Raw genomic sequence first — 24,539 nt, 5'->3', positions numbered from 1 at the left:
GCTTGTCTTTATGTGTAAGACAGAGACAGCGGTGGAGAGTGAGACCCGTGTGTGAGTGTATCAGTGAAAGTGGGAGTTGTGGAGCAGAAATCTTAACATGTATGTGCTTTTTAATGGGTCCGTGGTGCTCGTGTTGTGTGTTTGCGAGGTTATCTGAGGGCATGTAGGTGTGTAGAAGTGGATGTTAAGGCTTTGTCGCGGTCCTGTCGAATGATCCACCCTGCCCTGTGTGTGAATTGTTCACTGTTCACTGTTCATTGTTGTTGAGACCCTGAATCCCAAGCACTAGGGTCGCTAGCATCCTTTGGGGTACTTCTGCAGGTGCCAAGGAGTTTGTGGAAAGATTGTGGAGTAGCTCAACTAATCTTGGGCGCTGATTCGATATGCATTGCGACTTTTAAGTACGGTGATTCTACATGTATTGGCATTCAATATCACAATTTATTGGGATTATAATGTTTTTTTAAACATTGGTCCATTGGAGAAAAGAGTTGAATCACACACCTTTAGAGACATCACATGTCGGTCAGTTTAACTGACTTTAATTTGCCAGGGTCATCGCGATAAAATATACATGTATAATAAAATGAATTAAAAAACATAGCGACGGCTAACACTGGGAACTTAAGTCACTTGTGTCACTTGTGTCTCTGGTGGGGGGGGGTAGTGGCATAAACCAGAGAGCGAGCGCTACGCTTCATTAAAAATAATCGTTCATTAAAGTGAATCGATTGTTTTTCCCATATCTACTAAAAATGATGGATACATGGTTAGAATGGATATAGACAGCTGACAAAAAGGCTGGGAGCCACCACTCGAGTCCACATTTAATAATGTAACTGATCTGACGTGTGTATATTCAGTATATAAGCAGTGTACATAAAACATATAGTGTATAAACAGAGAAACAACTACTTTTATCACTGAGCTATGAATGCACAAGCTGTAGCTGATATGTGATGCAACTGCAAAGCTCATTCATTTTACATCAGCTCGGTGTGCTTGCATTCAAACCTGCACAGATACTCTTTCACACACACACACGGAGACTGACCATTGTTGGAGCGCAGTGCTCTGGCCGAGATGCCGTTGGTCCCTATAGGATGATGAACCCCAGTTCCATCCACAACTCCTGCCTCTCCTGGCTGCTTCAGAAGCTCTGTCAGAGTCCTGGAGGAAGGAAGAAAGACACACATTCACACACTTTCTTTAAACATACTCCAAAAAAAAAAAAAAAAAGCTAAACAAAATGTCTTACAAACATTTCCCCAGCAGTCACAAGTGTGATTGACAAGTGTGGAGTGCAGATGTGATGGGAAAAGGCTGGGACAGAGTTGAGATGATAAAAGACAGATAAAAAAAGAAGCCGTTATTCATGTGGACGCTATGTGCAAATCCATTATTAAAAGTATCCAAACAGCCTTCATCTTAACAGTAACCTGAGAGTAAAAACAGGTCTGAAACCGAGTGTTTTCACGCCTGTAAAAACAAACCCAGACAGAAAACGCTAAGAATTAAACTCAAGATGGAGGAATTGAGGATGAAACGGACGAGTCTCTGGATGTTTGCCAACTGGGAGCATCAATCATCTCTTAAAAAAGTAAAACAATTCCCGCTCTTGCCATCTTTTATTGTTTGATGCCTTTGAACAAGTTCTGATGCCTCCTCGAAACTGGAACACAGGCAGGAAAAGGCCTTCCAACATGCAGATTTAACTGTTTGGGAGCTCACGCGGCCTTGATATTATTCTACTTAAATATAGCAAACAAGTCTGCACGGTTAGCTAAAAGAAAGAAAGAAAGAAAACAGCTGACTTAAACTAATGCATGAACTGTGGAAACAGATGGCAAAACCTAATGGCAGTAATGAACAAACAGTTACATTGCTAAACCAAATGGATAAGACAGTTAAGTTAACGTAATGAGTAAACAGTTAATAGGTATCTAAAATGAATCAATAACCTGGTGTAAAGGTTAGCTAATGGTTGAAATAAATGGCGGTGATGATGAATGCGTACTTGAGTTCATCTGACAGCTGTTGGGGGTACGCTAGACAAGAAAGGGGAACCATTGGTTTAGTTTGGTGCTCAAACCTCCTGATAAACATCAGACCCCATAACAAGAGTAGTCACTTGAATAGAAAGCAGGGCCACTTTCACTTCTGCAAGTTCTCGTACTTTCTTACTGCTAAATATTCTAAATGGGTTGTTTGATGGTCCTTAGCAAGCTTTTACTATTTCATGTTATCTTATGCTGGAATGACAAATATATTTGATGGAAACCTGATGGGACTCCTGATCATTTTACCATCTTTCAGTTCAAGTGGTTGCATTCTCCTGTGTACTCTGTGCGAGACGGTGGAGGAAAAGGTTTCAAATAAACTGGCTGTCATAGTGCGTCTCATTCAAGGCTGCGTCACGGTCATATCCGTGATTGCAGTTTGATTGCTACAGTAGACAACCCCCGGTGGAAACCAAAAGACATTACCTGCCCTTTTAGACAGTCAGCTACCAAATTTGCTCCTGCCGCCATTTGCTTTTAATGAGTTAAGGAAAAGTAGGAAAACCCTGCCTGCTAATATGGAAAGTTTTACTTTATTTCCACTGCTGACCACAAAGACTTTAATTGTTTTTCTGTATAAACTTTCCGGTATTTGCTCACGCTGACGAGCACTAAAAGCAGGCTCAACATCAACATGTTTCCTCTTGACGAGCAAATTATAGCAACATAGTCAACAAATCAGCTGTGCCCCGAGAGCCGCTATCAAGAGACCCATAAATATTTCCTCACTGTTAATCTCACTGTTGAAACCTTCACACTACCTTCTAAAATGCAGCAGAGCAATTGTTTTTTTATTAGCCCACTGTGAAATGACTGCCTGTGGTCACGGAAGCAGTAAGCATAAAAACATGTACAACACCTGCACAAGGTAATGAGATTGCCCTGTGAATTTGCAACAGACACTAAGCATTTGGCACCTTTGTGAAGGTTATAAAAATTCTTTGTATTTTTGTGTAATTTTGCAATGGGACAAAATAACGTGAACGCATGATATACGATGATTGCCAATTGCTATGATGACTTTTTTTTTTTTATGGCAGATGTTCTATCTTAATCAGGCCAAAGATGTGATCAGCAGTTTCTGTCTTTATGGGCTACTTCATCCACCATATTTGAGTAAAAATCAATTCCTGAGCTTCTGAGAGATCCAGCTGAGACAGAAACAAACAAATTAACTGACAGAAACTGAAACATGCTCTGCTCGGCACAGGCAATTATAGAGTGCAATTAAATTTCTTCAAGACACCAAAGAAATGCTCACTGAAGCCGTTGAGAGGGATGAACGGCGATGATGCGTGCGCCTCTCCAGAGCAGGCTTTAAGTGGTTGCACAGTATGACACAAAAAAGTAAAGGTATCAGGAGGGGAAATCTGATAATAATTTGGTATTTCTTCTTCTCACTGCTCCGGTGCCATTAACCAATCCCCAGCTGTGCTCCAGTGGAGCTGCACAGCATGCAGCAGTCCTCTGTAGTTGTACTGGGCAGCTCCCCTGATGTTGCGGGCTCAGCAACCCCCTCCCCCAATGATAAATTAACATCAGGAAAAAGTTAGTTTGGAATTAGACCTCTGCTGAGGTGACGAGTCGCGGCTTTTGGCACATTGTGTGTAAATGAGCACAAGCTCCAAAATGGAATGTATTCTTAAAACCACAACATTTGACAGCTACAAGGACATGTTAATAATTTCCTTGGGGAAATTAGAGCATTGACGGGCATGCAAGGACAGTAAACACCCGTAACATGTGTCCTTACATTAGATAGTATTTGTAGTTTGTGCCGCAGCAACACTTCTACTGTACCCACACATCTCAACGGCCTTTAGCATTTTGTGCTCGCAAGCAATCCATTTTCTCTCTCTCTCATCTCATTAATGTCTGTCCACTTCCATTCTATTACTTAATTTGTCTTTCTACCTCCCTCCTCCCTCCCTCCTCACACCATCCCCCTTTCTCGACGGTAATAAAGCGAGCGGGAGCTGTATCTCCGTCACTCTCCCCCCTCCAACTCCCTTTGTGCCTCTCGCTTTCGTCGCCTCCAGAATGCTTAAGAGCGCTATTGTTGAGTACTTGTTGTTCTCTACAGCCTCTATCTCCCTGGAAACATCTTCTCTTTCTTTCTCTCCTCTTCTAATCCCATCTGTGTTATCTTCTCAACTTTCTGCGTCTGACTCCATCCCCCCACCCCCCATCCTCCTGTTATCTCTCCCCCTCTTCTCCTTCATCGTTTTCAGCGCTACGAGCCTTTTATCTCTCGCTGTATCGCTTCCTCAACCCTCTGTCTCAGTCTCTCTTCTCCTCTCAGCTCTCTGACTCTGCCCCTCTTGCACTCTCTCATCGTCGTGTCTGGTCCGTCTCAACTCACTCAGCCTCTCACCCTTTGGCCCAATTTCTATTTTCTCCCTCTCCTTTCTCTCCTTCCCCTTTAGTATCCTCAGCCCTTCCTCCCACGTTTCTCTTCCACTCCCTGGGGAAACTGTCACATAAACTATTCTAACTTGCTATATTAGCACTCTTGAAAAGATGCAGAGTGATACGAAGACATCAGCACACACACACCTAGAGCTCAAACCGTAAATGACACCAGGAGATATCAACCGTAGCAGCTTTTACCTCTACGAGCTTTTAATCAGATCATTCTGACAACTACATAACTATTTGAACCGCAAAGTTCGCGATCAAACAACTTATGAGGTAAAGGCAGAGCTAAACTCCCAAAATGTAGAAAATGAAAAGGCAAATCTGAAGTTGTGGAGGAACTCAAATACTGTGTAGCACCCCAGATCAGAATAGCATCCACCCAGTTTAAATGCCAGGGGATATCTGGCTCTTTCCTGATAAGGGTGGAAGCTCTAAGTGTTGACATGCAGCACTTCAAACAACACACACTCCTAGCACAGATATGAGGGAGGACAGAAGGTGTCGCATGCTGCAGTTCCACACACACAACAATGCTTGGAGTACATCCCGCATTCCTCGTTTGGTACTTTCTCTTTGCTTGCTGTTATTATATTCACTGTTACGCACCGAAATACCAAAGCAAATTCCTTGTATGTGAAAACCTACTTGGCATTAAACCTGATTCTGATTCTGGACCTCATTTTCATAGGTTTCATAACATGTTGATAGGTTTCGCTCTTTGAAATGTGCAAAGTGTCACGTACTTGCAAACCCACTGGAATTGAAACTAGGCTATTTAAGCTGAGGTGATGTTACTGAGCTACATCACTCTCTCAAGCTGCCAGGGCAACACAACCCACAGCGCGTGGCATATTTTACTATCAATAAATGGTCAACTTACCTACTTACTTCAGAGCCTGTCGGCGCGAGAATTGGCATTTCGGTATGAATTTCTAAGTAAGTTTACCTGCCATGAAGTGCACTACTCATCCTTTGAAAAGAGCTGTTTAATGTCTCCTGTGTAATTTCCAGTCTTGGGCTTGAAAATACAAAAAAAAAAAAAAACAGAAAGCAGGTGTTACAATGCTAATTGTTGCATCATGGGAAATGTAGTATCCATTGTTTATTGGAGCTTGACCAATACACAGGACTAAAAGTCTGCCTCTGTTGCCTCAATTGAAGATCTCGTGCAACTTTATGGAAGAGTAGTAATACACATCTCAAGTGCCCCTTTTAGTACAGAGGGATTCTGCTACAATGATGTATAGCACCAAAGGTATTGTGGTTTCAGTCGTGAATAGAGAGGTCACCATCTCATTTATTACGTGTGCATTTTTCTATCTATTAGTGTTTGAAAGTCATTGTATGCAGTGTATGCTGGGATAGCCTATCATGTAGTTTGACACTTTAATGTCATACTACAGTATATTGTCTTTGTATGAGTCCATCATGTCTGATTTCATTGTGACTTTTAATGCAATGTCCATACTGCACTCTTTTTCAAACCTCTACATGTTTTTGTCCCTCACTATCACATTTATTTACTCAATACCTTTCCTTTTTTCATTCTCATACAGTACAAAGACAATGGCTCATTGACTAAAAAAAAAGAATTTTGCCCATAATGCAAGACAGGATATAAACTGAATAATGAATAAAAGCTGATCTACGGAGACTGTGTTTTCAAAAACTCATAAACACGAAAGATTCAGCAGAAGGCAGCAAATATCCGTCACAGAGGGTTTTTATCCCGCGAGGTTTGGTGGAATTTCTGGAAAACACCACAGAAACATCTCCAGGCAGTCTGGCAGGCTTACAGCACCACATGCTCAGCTTTGTCCTGAAACTTGCTAAATATTACAGAGTAAGAGAGAGCGAAACCCTACGCGCCACTCCTGGTAGCCCCCAAAATCAGATTTGAGAAAACATTTGAATTTCCGAAAAAACCCAGCAGCCACAGAGCAGCTCAAACTGATAACAGTGACGACTTAAACGTCCCACAGACTGAATATGAGCGTGTTTTCCAGTGAAGCAGTCTAACATGTGTGGTAATTGCCTCAAATGGAGTCAGCCATCTACCATCATGGAATCTTTTCAGTCGGGTGCAATTAGTGATCATTCAGACGTTTATAGAAGGAACGATCAGCCTGTGAAAACTGTGCTGATATTCTCACAGCATGAACCTTGAGACACGTGGCACTTGATTAGACTGTGACTACTCAACACCGTCTTTATTGAGTTCTCCCCTTTTAGTTAAAACAGACCAAAGCATAAGAGAAAGATAAAACTGATAAATCTGCCTTTTTTATATAAATTTCTTTAAAGTAATTGTACTGCTCCTCCAAGGTATCAAAATATAAGTTACGTGTGTGACATCACTTATCACTAGACTCATAGACTGCCGCCTGCTACCTGTATTTTCTTATTTTGCTCTATTTGGGATGTTTCTGTGCAACACGTGTGGCCAATGACAGCATAGAGGCCAGATCGTGAGTGTGGACGAAACAACGTCAGAAAATACAAATATAGGGGAAACGCCAAGCAGACAAAGCTCGTCCCAAAGCGAGAGTGAATCTGGAGTTTGCTTTCACCTGCTGGTAAGTACCCTAATGGTAAGGGCCGACTTTGAATGACCACAACAGACAAATCCTACTCATTCTGCATTTATTTCTTCCTTATTTCACCAGATTATTGGTTTGCCAGAAGCCAAACAAACATAAAATCTTCAAGGTCGTAAAAGAGGACAAGACTCAGTCTACAGCCATGCTAGTGGCCGTATGTGGACGCAGTGGTGCTTTAAGCTAAATACTAATGTCTGCATGCTAACATGTCCACAAGGACAATTCTGACACTGATGAGGACGCCATTCACGTAATGCTTACCATGTTCACTGTCTCAGTTTAGCATTTTGGCATTCTAACATTAGCTACAGCATTATTTTTTTTCATGGTATTTTGTCGTGAAGCAAAGTAATGGATATTTACCGTTATGGTGGCACTAGATTAAAAGTCAGGGTATCGCAAAAGTTCCTGCAAATCAAGCTCAGGGGAACATTTCAAATTTCATGACAAAATAAATCAAACTGCTGTTGAGACGTTTGACTCAAAACCAACTAATTCAACCTCGTGGCGGCGCTAGAGAAAAAGTATGGGGTAAGTTCAAAGTCAGTTATCCTCTAGTGACCATGAATGTCTGCACAAAAGTTAATGTCAATCGATTTAACAGCTGTTTAGTCACTTCAGTCAGGACCAAATTAGCGGGCCAGTTGTCTGACAGACTCACATTGCCGTCCTTAGGGCCATTCCACTGGCATGGCTAAAAATCACATAATAATTGGAGCAGCAGTCCTCATGATGTACGTGCCATTTACACTCAGTTGCCAGTTACCAGTTACTGCAAAGTACAACTAATGCAGTCTAATACAAGATTAATGTGTTCATAAGTGGTTGTTAAGTCTTTATAATATGTTAGGTGTGTTACAAGTGTTTTATCAGATACTTACAAAGGAAAATTAAAGCAAGAAAGCATAATGTTTCCCCCAAATAGATACACTTTACAGTATATTCAAGTGTCTCAGAGCACAGGAAAATGTTATCCACTCCTTCTGCCGTGGCAGCAAATGTGGCTTTGAACACTGTTCTCCTCCAGTATGAGTAACTTCATGAGCTCATGAAGGCACTTATTGTTTTGGTGTTGTGACATGACACAAAACTCTACAGGGTATTTAGGAGTACGGCTTGATTAAGTCATTCACTCCCTTATTCACTTACTCAGCTGCATGCAGATCTGCAATTGCAATGTCAATTGTAGCAAGTAGATTTGATAGATTTTCTTTTATTAGGGAAACACAATGTTCTGTGTTGTTTTGGCCCAAAAGCATTTTGCTATGCTGCACAGCGCCCGAGTAGATGAGGGCGCAAATATTTATTTCATGGTCAAATTGCGTATCAATGCGGTCAAACGCTGTGAAATGAAATCACGGCATCCGTACAGTTTGTGTTTGTTAGTGTATCACAACCTTGCAGTCCTGGTTGTATAACTAAATGTGCATTATTGTTTTCAATTGTCAGAGAGTGTTTCATGCTAAAAATAAAGTGAGAAAAACACCCCACGGTCATGTAATAAGACATTCAGTATTGTTCCACACACATACACACACAATCACAAGCACACAAATACACACTGGTGCACACAAACACATTCTCTCCCCTGGGTCTATAACGCAGCATTTTGTAGCTGAATCACTCTTCACTGTCACAGCAGGTTAGTTTATATTACATGCCCCCCCCCACAGATGAATCCAGGGGCCTGTAACCTAGCAAGGAACCGAGCATGGAGCTACAGCCCTGCTGTTTTCAAACAGTGGTGGTGTATAATTGCACGTGATGCAGCTCGCCACCTACAGTTGTGCCACCCAACCAACCTACATTAACACATAAGACGCTCACACACCCGCATGTGCACGGCGATCAGAGACTGGTATCTTACACAGACACAGTCCTACCTACAGTTGTGCCTGCAGGGAGTTAATTGATGCCACACAGCAGTGACTCACCCTTTAATTCTCATGGGTGGTAATTTAGAGAGGTTACAGTGGATAGGAAATGTGTGTGTGTGTGTGTGTGTGTGTGTGGGTGTGTGTGTGTGTGTGTGGTGGTTACGAATGTTTTCACAAAAAATCCTCTGGGGCAGAGAAAGGGAATTTTAAATTGAGCAAATGAGCAAGGCAGAAGGGTGTGTGAGAACTTATGACCATGCGGGGGCATGGAAATGTGAGACCCTAAAACAAAACAGAAACCAAATAAACAATAAAAGCCTTCTTCATTGTGGCCTTATGACCAATTGATCTGATTTTCCACCTACTTATTCAATATTACATTCTGTCCTTGAGTGTTTTGTTTTTATGTTTAGGAAAATACTTCACTAGCAACACGATTAAGTAGGATTTTCATACTCATTTTCATACAATGAGTAGTTCTGCAGCTTTTTTGAAGAGTCCAATTGTTACGTAAAAAAAAAAGTTGAAGTGCATAGTTATTGTTCCAAAACTGTTGCCTCTAAATGGGCCATTTGAACTAGGATGCAAAATCGAGCCTTTGTAGTTAAAAGGAGAAGGCAGAAAGATATATTCAGATGTAGCATGGTGTGTGTGTGTGTGTGTGTGTGTGTGTGTGTGTGTGCGCTGCAGTTTATCTGTCTCTTCATCTCTTCCTCCTTCTTTTTGTCTTATGAAATAACAGAGCCAACACTTGAAGTTTCTTTTCATTAGTAATTCACTGCACTTTCACAGGGACACACACACACACACTGTTTTCTATTTCTGTGAGGACACTCATTGCCATAATGCGTTTACCCTTTACCCTAACCTTAACCATCACAACTAAATGCTTTACCTTAATCCTTACCCAAACTTTAACCTAAACCTTATTCTAACCTTAACCTTTAAAACAAAGTCTGAACCCTCAAACGGCCCTTTGAAGTTGCGAAAACCGACCGAAATGTCCTCACTTCCCAAAAACGTCCTCACTATACTGGTAAAAAATATGTCCTAGTCCTCGCTATGTATTAAGTACAAGAATACACACACACACACACACACACACATACACACACAAAGACATAGACAGGGCCAGATTCCCACACATAGATACTAGGCTAAATGGACACTGTAGTGGCACAAGTGGTAGCATGCATTATCTCAGAGGGGTTCTGATACACTTGTCCCCCTGACACACAAACATTTGCATGCTCATACACATGCACACAGCGGACACGCAGATACGCCGTAGCTGCCAGATAGTGCACCCTTGTAGGCTTGGTACAGAGCCTGGATCCGTCTCCCGCCCTGCTATACTCCTATTAGAGCTGACAGCTGCCAAATAATGTCCCTTGGCATGGCTGAGTGCCTGCCATGCCAGGGCTCGTTTGTGTTCATGCATAGTCTCACATCCACTTGCATGACTGTGTGTTTACATGTGTGTAAGCTTACATAGGAAGAGGTGAATTCCAAAACACTGTATCCCTTTTGGGGGGGGGGGAATGGTGCCTTATATATCACCTACAGTATAATTTAAGGTCTGAGACAGCATGAGGGATAAATAATTCCAATAATAATAATGATAATTTCAATATTGTATCCAAATCGAACATTTTAACTGCCTTGCGGTTATTATTTGTCAGATTAATCAAATAATCCGTGCTGATTCTCAACAAAAATGAGAGTAAAATTACATATATAAAGAAGTAGGCTTTGAAAATGAGTTTTAATGCAAAGTCTTATTTTATGGCCTGCATGCATCTGTAGAACCACGACTTTTTGCCTCCTCATTAGCCAAGTAGCATCCTCTGCTGCCCAAACCCATCTCTTCTTTAGAGGTTAATTTAGCTGCTTGACCTGTTGCACCAATGAGCAGGATCGTACAAGCACTAACGTAATGTATTGGCCAATCAATCAGGAAAACCATTTACTTACAAGTCCACTAAGAAGCTGCAACAAAGCACCCGGGACAAACAACAATAACCTGCAGGAAAACTCACTGCCAGAAGGTAAGCAAACATTAACATAACACTGTCAGGAGCTTAATGTTACTTCCAGTCAGCAACCTTTTGTGTTACCATCAAAAATGAGTGCAGAATTAACACTAGTGGTCAACCATCTAAATCTTTCTCTGGATGTTGTACCGTGTTAATGTTAGCCGACATTCAGCTTCTCCTCTGAACCCTAACGGTAAACTTTTTTTAGTGACAATACAAGTGAACCATTACGGTTTGCTATGAACATGTAAACAGCTGCTTTTCCACAAACCTTGACGCCTATTGAACACATATGAGAAAAAAATACCCGTTACCATGGTGACTGTACACAACAAAGTTGGCGACAGCTGCAGCCTCAGATTGGTTAGAGGACATAAAAATGTGACTAAAACTGTATTTTCAAGGCTTAAAGTCAAAATCAATGACTCAAAACGTTCTATACAAAAGAACGTTAACCACGATTGTGAGTCATTTCCATTTCGGCATCTCTGAAAACGCTAACACTAATCGCATAAAGATTCTGAGTGAGTTTGATCCACAAGTGTTTGTTCTATATTGTTTTAAAGCACCAGCATGCCCGGATAGAGCAGTAAATGAATAGTGAAAGGGACAAACTCAAAGCCAGCATGGCTGGGAACCGTGTGTACCAGTTGCTGGCAGGATCTCAGTGCTGAAGCCATGGTGTTGCTAAAGATGATGTCACAGAAAATACCATATGTCAACCTCTGAGTCACCGACTGCACTCATTATTTTTGGGCCGTTTTGATTTTAGAAACAACAAAACACACACGCACACAGTCACACGGTTTCATTCTCCTCAAGGGATTTGTTCTCCAACATTCATCTGTGTGACGCACACATAACCCACGCATGAACAGACACAGACACACATGCACACACACCGTCAGCAGAGTATTCATCATCCTGTGAATCCTTCGACATTATTGATAACGTACAGGTACTCAGTATGCTATCATCCATCATTACAATGAGTTAGACAGAATAATAAATATCCATTCTCTTCAAACAGATATCTGCATATCAGTGCAGAATCTGGGGTGCAAGAGACAAAGATTTTGGTATTCCAACTATTTTATTTTCAGTTTGTAGTCATTTATAGTGCGAATATTATTGACCAATCATGTTTGAGCAGACTTGTCCACGTGGAGAGCAAAAGAGGCAACGTGCAACTGCCGACATGCAAACTTGAAACCCATCAGCTTTTTATCAGTTATTCAAATTAATCTGCTTTCATATGTGTTAAACAATGAAGGGCGCATGGAAGAGAAAGTCCTGGTCCAGATATCTGTTGGCTAAACCAGAAGCCCCGAAACATAGGCCCTTGCCCCCAGAGGCTAAATCTTTGTCAGATGATAGCCATGATAGGCCGCCATGAAATAATTTTGAGATTTTATACAACTGTGAATGTATTATTTATTTCTCTTTCATAATTAATATTTAGACTTGCATGCATGCGGTGCTGATGCTCCATTTATTTTGTTTGTTGTGAGTTTTCCATAATCCACGGTGTTGAGACTGCAACTTCTGCACTAACTTTGATTCATCCAGTGGGGTCAACATCCCGACCATCCATCCCTTTGACACGGACAGTGAGATCAATTCACCCTTTTATGCCTTTTATGGATGCACCTACTTGGTCCCAACACGCAACCAGTACATGTAATGTACTGTAAATATGTCATGGTCAGGCCAGCATTGATGAATTAGCAATACCAAAGCATTCTATCATCTGTGCACTGTGACAGGCTCTTGTAAATGTTAGCGATGTGTGAACTGTGGAGTTAACTGACCTTGGATTACAACCGCAGGCACAGACACATGGTGCTGGCATGGCTACTACTATGGTCATTCTCCCAGGGTGCTGTTCGCTCAACTCAGGGAGGTGAGACACGCGCACACTCGCACAATTTGAAAAACTCAATAGGATGGACGGATGGGTGAATGGAAAGTCGTCACTCTGCTTATTTTGGATGCGGTTTACATGAGCGCCGGGATGTGGCAGCTCTGCGTCCCCCAGATGGGTGCAATTTGTGGCTGAGGGGATGCAGCTGGTCAGCCAGCAATGTGAGCCATCAGTGGTCGTGCAAACAGCTTAATTAGACACTCAGGAATCCCTGATGCCTGAGCGCACATCTATAGATCCTCGTTTCAGGTTTTTCCTCACATGGTCATCTTTAAGAACTGATGAAATGTGAACATGAAGATGTGAACATAAACGCTTCAAATTCCATAAAGCAGGGATATAATCATCAATCACTGAGCATGAAACTGACCTATTCAAGAAATATATTTTGACATTTTGATAAATATGCTTATTTGCTATCTATCCAGGTCAAATTGATCACGGTAACTTTATTTTTCCTTCCCTTTCTCTATATTTCTCATGTAGGTTACCATTTATTTGACACTCACATTATTATTTCATTTATTAGGCCTGCGTTACGCATTACGTGAGCTGGCTTCAATCCACTTGACGAGGGCAGCTTCAAATGGAGGCGCAGGGGTCAAATAAGGGCGACTGTGTGCTCCTATTGCAGGATTTTGTGTGTATGTGAGTCTGCAGCAAATCACAATTACAAATCACCCTCCCCCCACAAAATCATTTACAGTTGTGCTCCTGGGACCATCTGATGTTCAGTATTTGCTCTACGTGTAGCTCTATTTTTGGTCTCCACCACCAGCTACTTGAGCAGTGCGAGTGAACCACAACAATAAATTTGCTAGATGGAAATAGATTGATCCCACTGTACTGCGTATTATTGGTCATAACATCTTTTATTGCTCACATGTGTTATTTCTCTCTTTCTTTTTGCCTTTTAATCCCTCAAAAACTGAAATCCACCTTGTCTGATCACGTTCTGCGTTGCTTGCCGAGTTAAAACAAAACACCTCCGCGCTAATCTCTCTGACGCAGTACAGTGAATTTGATGCAATGTAATGTAATGCAACAGACTGCAACACTGTAAAAAAGCTTTGCAATGCGGCGCAACAGAAGTGGGAGCCAGGAGTCAACCTGTGTTTAGCTCATAACAAACGTTCACTCATGCACAGATATTCCCTTCACACTGCATTCAACTCAAAGTTCAGCCTTGTACACAGACATCAAATGCACAATATGTAGTTTGTCACAGGGTTTACAAGCATACACACACACACACACACACCAAGAGTGCAAGGACACGCTGACAATGCGGTATAATATACTAATGGATAAGCAAGTCTCACAGCCAGTTCTTGTTCCTCATTTGTCATGAAATCAAACATACGCATGCGCTTACACGCTCTCACACACACACACACACATACACACACACACACACACACACACGTGTACAATGAGTCTGATCTTGGCTTTTCCCTTCACATGAGTGAGTGCGTCTACCTGCAGGGTGGGTCACATCAATGACTCTAATCTATCAACCTGTCTGACTTGACTACTTCTAATTCCATCCACACACACACACATCTCGCCCCCCCCCCCAATCTCTTCATTTCTTTTTGTCTCTATAACTCCTATCTGTTCCTTCTCTCAACCCGTCTTCTTCTGCATCATCTTTTATACATCAACTTCTCCTCAGAAGTGTCAAAGTGCTCCTCATAGTGCCATTTCACTTTTGATCTCTGTCTACATTTATCCTACAAACTTTGAAGGTTTCGTTTGTCTTTTTGTCTAAGATACCATTTTCAGCAACTTAAAAAAAAAAAAAACTTTTACTTATCCAGGAGAGAGTTTTATAAGATGACTTTACCTCACTTGTCCTGGTTTTAATAATTGTCGCAAAAATGTTATTCCAAAGGGGATAAAGGAAACGCATGTACTTTGAATGTACATGTCCTTGCTGAACATTTTGCAGCCACCTTTCGAATATTTTCAACACTTTTCTCCTCATGTCTATCACCAACATACCTTTTAATCGCTTCGGCACCTCTGCATCTATTCTAGGTCTTTTCCACTTCCTGCCTTTCTTATTATATGCTGACTATTCGGCTGACAATCACCATGATTCACTTTGATTTTACTGTTCTTCATAAAAAATGGCTGATAAAAAAAAATCTTCTTAAACATTTAATCAATTCCCATGTCCACACACTGACAAACAGCCAGTCTGGGGGAAGTGGAGAGGAGAGCCACATGAAAAGAAGGAGGGGGAGAGGGGAGGGGTAGATAAATGGAGTGATGAAAAATTAACTTGCTCGGTTCACTCTTTTGATAAAATGCCAATTAACTAGCCTCTTTCTCCAGTTAATATCAATTCCTTTCCCAAGCTTTGTATTTTGCTCAAATTATCTCTCCCTCTCTCACTTTCCGTGGTGCCTCGGCTTGTTTTCCTCCCTTGTCTGCCTGTTTCTCTTTTTAATGGCTCTCTAACTCTGGCGACTATCTCCCCATCCCTCCATTTCTCACACTTATTTTATGTCCATCCCTGTTTCCTCATCACCTACACTCTCCCATTCTCTCTATTTTTCTGTCTATTGGTCTCCCCTTATCTCTGCTGTCCCCTTTCTCTCTCTCTCCCTCTCTCTCTCTCTCTCTGTTACGTGTGCTGTTTAGCTGCGCTTAGCTTCACCTGTCAGCTTGGATCAGGGCTGCGGAGCAGCAACATGACAAACTGCCCTCTGATTCACTTACACACAGACAGACACACATATACTGTATAAGCACACACACTTGTAGCGTCTTCTCAGAAACCCCCCCCCATCCTCCGTCCTTTCTCTCTGTCTCTCTCTCTCTCTTTTTCTGTTTCTCTCGTCTTTCACTGGCCTCTTGCTTTGTGTTGATGCTTTGGCTTGCAGTTACACTCAGGCCTGTCGCTGTGCAAACATCTGCAAAGGAATATAATGCTAATTATAATGGTCAATTTATCTGGATAAGATGTGAAACCAGACACCAAAATGTGCACACAGTGGTGCTAATAGAAGGTCAGTAGAGGCAACATTAACTTTGTACCTTAACATTGAATAAAATCAGATGATGTGGCTAATTTTAGTATTGATACAAAAATAACATTGTCAAATATACTGTAAATCTAAGCATGCTAAACATGTATACATGCTTTGCATGCCTTTGTTTTCAGTTTTGGAATTAACAGGCAGGTACAGGGTCTAATGAAAGATGCTGCCTAGTTGCATTATGGGAAATGTAGAATCCAGTCTTTTTTGTTTGTCTTCTGAGGTTGCTGTAATACTGGAATCCCACCTGCTGCCGCGCTGTTTTTTGGACGCTCCTTTTTAAAAGCTATGTCTTGCACGTCTCCTACAACAAGTGCAATTCCAAACTGCTGCAGTGACCATTTAAATCCTTAGCAACGTGAATGAAGATACGGTGTTGTTGACGGGACACATGTGCGGCAATGCGTATGAGTATGGGGTGTTTTTATGTAAACATGTCAACACATCCATGGTGTCCTAAGGCTTCAGAGGCGATGAGGTCATTTGCTGCTATTGGCTGAGCAGTGAAGCTTATATTACATATTGCGAATGTGAAGGCTCCATGTATGAGCAGTGGTTTGATGCTCTTAATAGACGTACATGTCTTTAAACTTCATGCAGCGCACAGTTTTGTGTTTCTGAGGCCTTTTGGAGTGGTTAGATGTGCACAGCCAACAATTGCACAACTGTACGCTGTGACAAATTGTATGGAAGCTGCTGTTTATTCCATTTAACCAGCTGCAAAATGTGCAAAATGGGCCAAATGCAGAATAGGCTTCTGCTTCATTTGTGACATTACAAACACAAATAATGTAAGTACAAACGTGTTTGTTCCAGTGCACAGACTCTGCTTTGGGGCTGGTTTGTGTGTTTTACAATCCGACGCACCATCACACAGACGGCTTTTAACAATTTATTAAGTCAAGAATCTAACTTTTAGAATAACTCATCTCCTTCTTTCTTGTGCCAGCCCTATTATCTCATCTGTTCCTTCCTGCAGGGTACATAGACAAAATATTTCTCTACAACATATTTCTCAGGTCTTTAAAATCCTCATTAAGATTATTTGTCTTAATATTCAAATGATTACATATTATCACATTATGTGTGAAATGCTGTTGGTATAAATAAACAGTGAAACTGCTCATCTCGTGAAAACGGGAGCAGACATGTAGGGAGAAAGAGCATTGATGTGGAGTCTCAGAAGGGCTCCTATAGCTCACGGAAAAACCAGGTCCATAAATCCACTTAATGGCTGGAGATATTAGCATGAGCTAAGCTGGTGGGATAGTCATCACTTAGAGGAAAAAGGAAGGTAGAGATAGATGGAGGGAGACAAAACAGACTAACCGGAGATGTGATCAGCGAAAGTGGTTTATTATATGTTGAGTGGTTATGCGCATGTATTAAATTAATGTCTGTGCCCATACCGCTTAAAGCAAAGTACACAAACACACACACAGGGAGTGGTCTCCACATAAATACAAGCGGGGGTTCAACTAAGCTGATAAAATGCCTGCTTTCACTCCCAACTTTAGCAACAGGTATACTGTAAGTATTTATTAAAAGGGACAATTACTAAACAACAACTATAATTGCATCTAATGAGGAAACACTGGACAGTGGATAAAAGAAGTGGGCGGAGCCTCCGCCAATGTGGAAGTGCCTTAAACCTGTTTGTTTTTCCAATAGCCAGCAGGGGGGCGACTCTGCTGGTAGCAAAAAGAAGTCTGTGAGTCTATGAGAAGTCTATGAGAAAATGACTACTTCACACTTGATTTATTACCTCAGTGAACATTTTCCTAATGAGTTTATGATCTCAGTTGCCATTTTCAAGTCTTCTTCAGCACAGCATGATGCTTGTTTTGCAAATTATGGTCCCACTTAGAGGAAAATGGGTGATAAGGTAGGATAGGCTTTAGGGCAGGACAACTTTGCGACTAACCAATCAGAGGCGGTCTTCGTGGAATGAACGTCACATCAGTTACAGGTGCGTCTTGGTACCTGTGATATACATGTTTTGTCACAGTTGAGTTTTGGAAGACACACACACCCACACCCACACACACACACACAGACCAAACACACAGACAGAGCGATCTGATTGGGGGGGGGTTAGTGTAGTGGTCACCTTGCAGGACAGCTGGATTTGCGAGATCACCATCACACTAATATCCATCTTGTCAGGCTCCAAGTTGTACTTTGTGGTTGATCTACAGTAGTTCAGACCAATCAGCATAAGCTATGGGCGGGGCTTAGGTGTGACAACAGGGAGATATAACAGCAGGAATAGCAACACCTAAAGAGGTTAGCGCAGAGTATTTGTTCATTGAAAGACGAGCAAAGAACGGCATTGAGGTATTTTCACTTTTTTCCTGACTGGCTTTGGCGAGAGTTATAACTACGTTTTATGATTCAATTATGTGATTGGTTGAAGGAAGTCTTTGCTAGATGCTGATGGACAGATGGTTCATCCAATCACCTGCCAAGTATTTATGACCATGTTTCTACGAACGCCTTCCCAGATGCTTCTGTGTGTCACACTACCTGGCACGTCAGGTTACCGTAGTGGTGTAGTACATTCAAAAGCAAAAGCATGTGATGAAAAAACTACAAATCCCTGTGTCATCATACTGCAACAGCAGCAGACAATGCTGACAATTTGTAGTGTTTTGAGTGCGATGCTGGCTGCTCTGCTCTGCTTTCTACAGAGCTCTCAGAACTGTTGGAGGGCTGTCAACAGGGTGGAAGTGCCTTTTTAAAACTTAAAATAATCTTCTTTTTTTTTTTTTTAAAGGATCTTCCACTGCCGGAGATGGAAGAAAGAAGAGGGAAGGGAAAGAGACAAGTCAGCGAGCAAAAGACAGGGAGGGAGATGACAGCTGCGTTCACAGTACTGTAGCCTAAAAAAACCTTTCAGTGTGCATCGTGGGATGTGCTCTGAAATGACAAATTGCCTTCACTTTGCAATGGTGATGATATCTAAGAGACTGACCATTTAATACACACCGAAACACAATAAATATTTGATTAAAGAGATTCTTTTTTGCAGAACGTGTAATGATTTCCGCTGTAACTGAACAAGAAGTTCGACAGGAATTAGCCAAACCAAGCTAAACTAACCACTGCAGTCAGACTGTGGGGGTTTTCTTGCACCCTGCCTCATCTACTTCCACTTCAGTTAGTAATTTCTGACATGTTCCCTGATGCAACATTCAAAAGTTTTCAAATATCAGCTCTGGTTTTAACATGGACAGAGCAAAGCAGTAACCAAGCCAACAGTTTTTAAAGAAAAGTTGCCTCCCATATACAAATCCATGCTTTGTAGCCATAATGCATTATGAACAGTTAAAGAAACTGTTGTTGAAGAACCTGAATAGCCCATCTGCAAAGGACGTACACTAAGATTTGATATTTATAGACAGTAATGATGCCAAAAAACTAAATAAAACCAAAAATTAAACCCAAAAGTTTAAAGTATCTTGCCAGCAAGCGTGCGTGTTATTCCCCTCAACCTCGCCATTTCCACTTTCAGTCAAATAAATAAAAAATGCCACAGTGTTGTCAGATTTTCAAACATCCACTTTCAGCTCTTGTGACGGCATCATGGAATATCAGACTCTCGTCACCTCGTGTTGTGGCTGTATAAGGTGGCTATTTCAGCCAAAACTGTTTTCCCGATTGGAAACGGTGAACATCTGGTTACTGCCTCTCTGCCAAATATGTATGCAGCATATACAGCTCCTCTCTCTTAAGATTTATCACACTCATTTGTACAAAAGTAGGGAGGAGAGGAAGCATGTGCCTGGAATGTAAAATGTCTCCATACATTTCACAGTGATAAACACACCAAATGCAGAAGAAGAGACTGATGAATGGACGAACAAAGGAGTGAACAGAGGAGGTACCAGAGAAGTGAGCAGAGGAGAAAAGAAGGTTATGAAAGAGGAAATGAGAGGGAAAAGGCAAAGATGAATGAGATGTTATAAAGAAATGACAAGTATAACGAGACTCACGCAACACATAGAAAAATAATACAACTTAAGCATATGCAGAGGTCTGTGGAAACGGTTTTGGTATAGTAATGCATAACCTCAAGCCACATTTTATCTGGACGCCTGTTCCTGACATGGCTGAAAAGTTGCTGCTGCTGTGAGAATTCAACTTTGTCGAGAATACAAATTTTGTATCTACAGCTTTGTGTTTGTGGAATAAGTGCATCTTTCACAGTTTCACAAAAAAAGAAAAGAAGAATGCCAGACATACGACAGAATCAAATCAGAATCATCAGGATTGTTGTCTTGGATGCTGTCTGTTGGAGACTGTCCCTCAGAAGAAAATGACTGCAATGATAATTTGCTGTGAAGTCTGTGAATTGCGGTTATGGTACATCGAGAAGTGAAAGTCAGAGGGCTACTGGACTAGTAGAGTTTTTACCTATCGCGGTGCGGAGAATAATGACTTGCCTAGCAGAGGAGGCAACAGCATACTGTTGCTATGATGGATGGTTGGGTGACCAAAGTGACCGTGGTTCAGATTCGATCTTTTCGAGCAGTCAACATTGGTTTCACTAGCATGGCCTAATCACAATCAAGCAGATGCATTTGCCAATCCTTCACCACAGAAGTGGCACATCAAGAAATACTCACATATGATGCGTTTTCGTCCGGCAAATGACCAATTCTGCCGAAAGGGACGCCAGATCGGATAACAAACGTTAACAAATGACCTATTTTGCAATTTAGAGAAGTGGGCTTCTTATAAAATGGCATCAAATGTGCATTTCCTTATGAGTTTACTCTCTAATGTTTTGAATAAATCACACTGTCATTTCACAACCTGTCTGAATGTACATGTAATTAAAAAAAACAATACTAATGTCTTTATCAACATTTAAACAACAAAACATCATACGTATACATATTTCTTTTAGCTTTATCTTTGTGCTGTCTCTTTCTCTCTGAAGCTTTCTGTTTTTCCCAAACTCCTCTCTCACTCATGTCCTGTGTTATATAACCATGCTTCTGTGCTTTGATGCTCTACTTTTGTAAGGAGTATAAGGACCCCATGGTTAAACAGTACCACTGAGCACTGCGAGACAGGGCTGGGTTTATTGGTTATGGGGACCAGCGGAGAAAAAAAAACAACGTTTTTATTCCCTCACTCAGGACAAAGCAGGAATGAACAGCTTACATGAAGTGACTTTGTTTCCTGGAGCAATGGCTGAACTCTAGAGTGCTTGTTTCTCATCTGCCCTGCAAAACTAGACTGAACAGTCTTAACGTTAAAGGGCTCTTTTGTAACCGTTATTCGTTATTGTGGTTACCACTTCCAACGTCCCCATAATTACAGTAGAGAATGCCCTCAGGTGTATCCTCAGTGGTTAAATGGTTACTGGTGCAGTGGTTCTTTTTGCCTCCAATAATCTAGTGTAGTGCCCGTCTGAGTATTTAACCAACAAAGGAGGAGCAACATGTAAATATGTAATATCAAATACTCAAATATCAGCTCACTATAATGCTTTTTAGAACTATGTAAAGATCGGACAAGGCTCGGAAACATTTAAGAGGAGTCAGAGTCGAGGTGATGGGTCACCATGGTGAAGTAGGACAGGACACCTCTGGAGATTTTGACTGCTTACATTTCACAGTAAACCAGGTAACAGGTGGAACCCAAGGTAGTTTCAAGTTAAAACATAAATCCATCCACAGATTTTCAATTGGAAAATAACAAACCAAAAAAACAAACTATGCACATACACAAAAAAAAGCTCTCACACTTCTGCTGCACAGCAAATGTTGTTCACATTCACAATTTCATTCATAACCAACCTAGACAATTAGAGCTAAGAAAGAGTTAATACCTTTAGTAAACACTTGCATGGATGAAATGACTAAATACACAACTGTAGTTACTGATGCACCATTAAAATGTGCTTCATTTCTTCTAAACTGTAAAAAATACCAGAGCAGTTCAGCAGCAAACTACACATTAACCAACTGCTGACGTTAGCTGCAGCTAGTGGACTTATCGCTAACGGATTAGCAGAAGTCATTGGCATTTAACATTGCCAAAATTAGCATCACGGCTAACTCACATTTTTTCTAGCTAGCAGCATTGTTAAGCAGTGGTCAAGTCAGCCGTCGCTTGGATTTTGATGCTGTTCCGGTTGAGTTACTCTCTCCTACCGGGTCCTTAAGGCACCCATAGGATCAGCAGCTCTGCAAATATATATTCGGTGTAACTTACAGTTTGTTTTGATGTCATCATCTCTCTGTCCGTCGCACAGAAAGGTTCCTAAATCATGGGGGAAAAGACGCTCCTCAAAACTCCAAAACTCATCAAGAATCATCGTGTTTTTACGGTTTCTTCGGTAACAAAGTAATCCAGTGATAAGTGTCTGTACGTCCATGGGTGCAATGCCAACAGGAACTACTAGTAGCTAATCCGGCATAGTTTTAAATTGCCAAAATTATTTAAAAAGACCCCCCCGAAAAAAAAGACTAAAGATAAAAACGGGGTTCAGGTTGCAGCCACCTGCGTAATTCACGGAATCAATTGTTCCTGTTTATATTCTCCAAAGCATTATGGGAAATGTATACCCAACACTTAAAGCAGAGCATGGTTTACAGAGGTATCAATATGCTGTGTGTGTTGCATGATCAATACTTGACATAAATAAGATACATACAATAATTATAAGAAATCTTGTAAGCTTGTAAAATGAAATGACAATTCTGTTTGCTTTAAATATATTAGAGATGGCGTCTCCCAGTCTGAAACACATTCTCCTCTGTTCATGACAATTCTGCGTGTGGCCAGGACATGCTTTGTAAAGATTATGTTCTTTTCTTTCACCCCTTCTGTCCTCCAATATTGACCTTTTGGCTGTTTGCAGGCCAGGATCTGCAGTACAAACAGTATTTAATATCACTGTTTGCAACCCTCAGATCAGCCTGTAAGAGAGCCTGAAGGCAACAGAGTCTGTCTGTGATCTGTTAAAGGGTGGACTCTTTAATCAGTTTATATATGTATATCCAGCAGGATAAAGTATTTCATTTTGGCATTAGACAAACACACGCTGTGTGTGTGTGTGTGTGTGTTCAGAACATAATGACACACTATGGTTACTGACTTTGAGGCACAGGGAGGGTCCACAGTTGCAGCTGTCCATAAATATTATTGAATCACAGGTTTCCAGGGACGACATATTATCATGTAATGTGGGGTTAGAAACCAGTTGGGGCAGGTAGGCTGGAGAGTTTATGAGGAAGAAAACAGAGGAGGGGAAAGGCAAGGGAAAAAACGTAAAATCAAGGTGATGGATTGAAAAAAAGATGATTGGAGAGGGGGAGGAGTGGGCGGATAAGGTGAGTTGTATTTTGACCATCATGGCTGTCATGTAAAGATGAGAAATCTCAGTTCTCCTGTCACTTTCCATTGACTTTGTATTATTTTACAGCAGCCCATGGGGAGAATTATATTGTTTTCACTCTGGCTCAAGGGTAAGAGATCAGAATCACGTTTCTCTTGCTTACTTGTCATCCATCTTTCTTTCTTTCTTTTTTGCCCTCCACCCTCCTCGCAGTGACAGGGTTCCCTTGGCCGGCGTCACTGTTGCGTCACACTGACATTTAAAACCTTGATACAGCACTGGTATAATTAGAACATACATATCGACTGTTTGACCACTGCCAAATGCGAATGTGCGAGTGTTTGTGCATGTGTGCAGCATAATTAATATGCAGACTAATGGCACTTTTTGACCCTGAGAGCAAGTTTGATACAAAAGCTTTGATGATCTCTGGCTTTTAAAAGTGCATTTTAGTCAGTCGGTTAAACATGAAGTCTCTGGCAATCCATTCACAGACCCTTGAGTGTCTCACCATTATTTTTATGGCACTTAAATTTGATGCAATGGCTGCAATTATTACACTACATTAGTGCACGATTCACTTGTGTACAACAACAATAACAGAAGACAACACTTGATGCATTGTTGTGCGCAGCTGGAAAAAAAACAAACTAAAAACTTGACTTGACAGAGTATTAGAAAGCCGGGCATGTCTCCAGTGATGATAGGAGCCTTCCAAAGTACTTCGAAAGATTCAGGTAACATATTGATTTTAATAGTTGCTGTTGGCTCCACAGACAGCAGCGCGGCTCCTGCAGCATAGCGGCTCTTGTGTACTATGATAGTGTCATGATGCATTGTAACTGCAGGCCTGAATCCTGATTGATTTTCATTATAGCTCAGACACTGTTACTAATCCTGAGCGCAAAAACAAATACAATCCTCTTCAGCACGCAGATATCAGAGATAAACAGTGCTGCTGCTTCTGGAGAGAGAACAGGTTGTGACTCTGGTCACAGAAGGAAATGTCGTAGATGAAAATGCAAAATAAAGTTTAAACTGAGCCGGAGGTGTGTTTTCAACCAACTGAGAAATTAGTAGAAAAGGAGACGACATAAGTTACGGGTTTTAGCTTTAACTTACAGGAGCTTTACAGCCTCTGTGTAAGAGAACAGATATTTCATTTGAGCGAGAAGCAAAAAACAATAAAAACAAATCCATTTTGGAAGAGGATGTTTCTATGT

General features: G+C 41.3%; 1 protein-coding gene across 1 annotated transcript in view; it reads right to left on the bottom strand.

The window, feature by feature from the left end:
• Positions 1–24,539, bottom strand: part of LOC139217345 (protein shisa-8) — an 84,690-nt gene that overhangs the window by 48,148 nt on the left and 12,003 nt on the right. The window contains exon 2 of the mRNA XM_070848673.1: positions 1,055–1,170. Coding sequence (XP_070704774.1) covers positions 1,055–1,170 — 116 coding nt within the window. The remainder of the gene's footprint in view (positions 1–1,054; positions 1,171–24,539) is intronic.

This window comes from Pempheris klunzingeri, chromosome 17 (genome assembly GCF_042242105.1).
Source record: "Pempheris klunzingeri isolate RE-2024b chromosome 17, fPemKlu1.hap1, whole genome shotgun sequence".
NCBI lineage: Eukaryota > Metazoa > Chordata > Actinopteri > Acropomatiformes > Pempheridae > Pempheris > Pempheris klunzingeri.
Note: the sequence above shows the minus strand (reverse complement) of the source record. Positions and strands in the feature narration are given on the sequence as shown.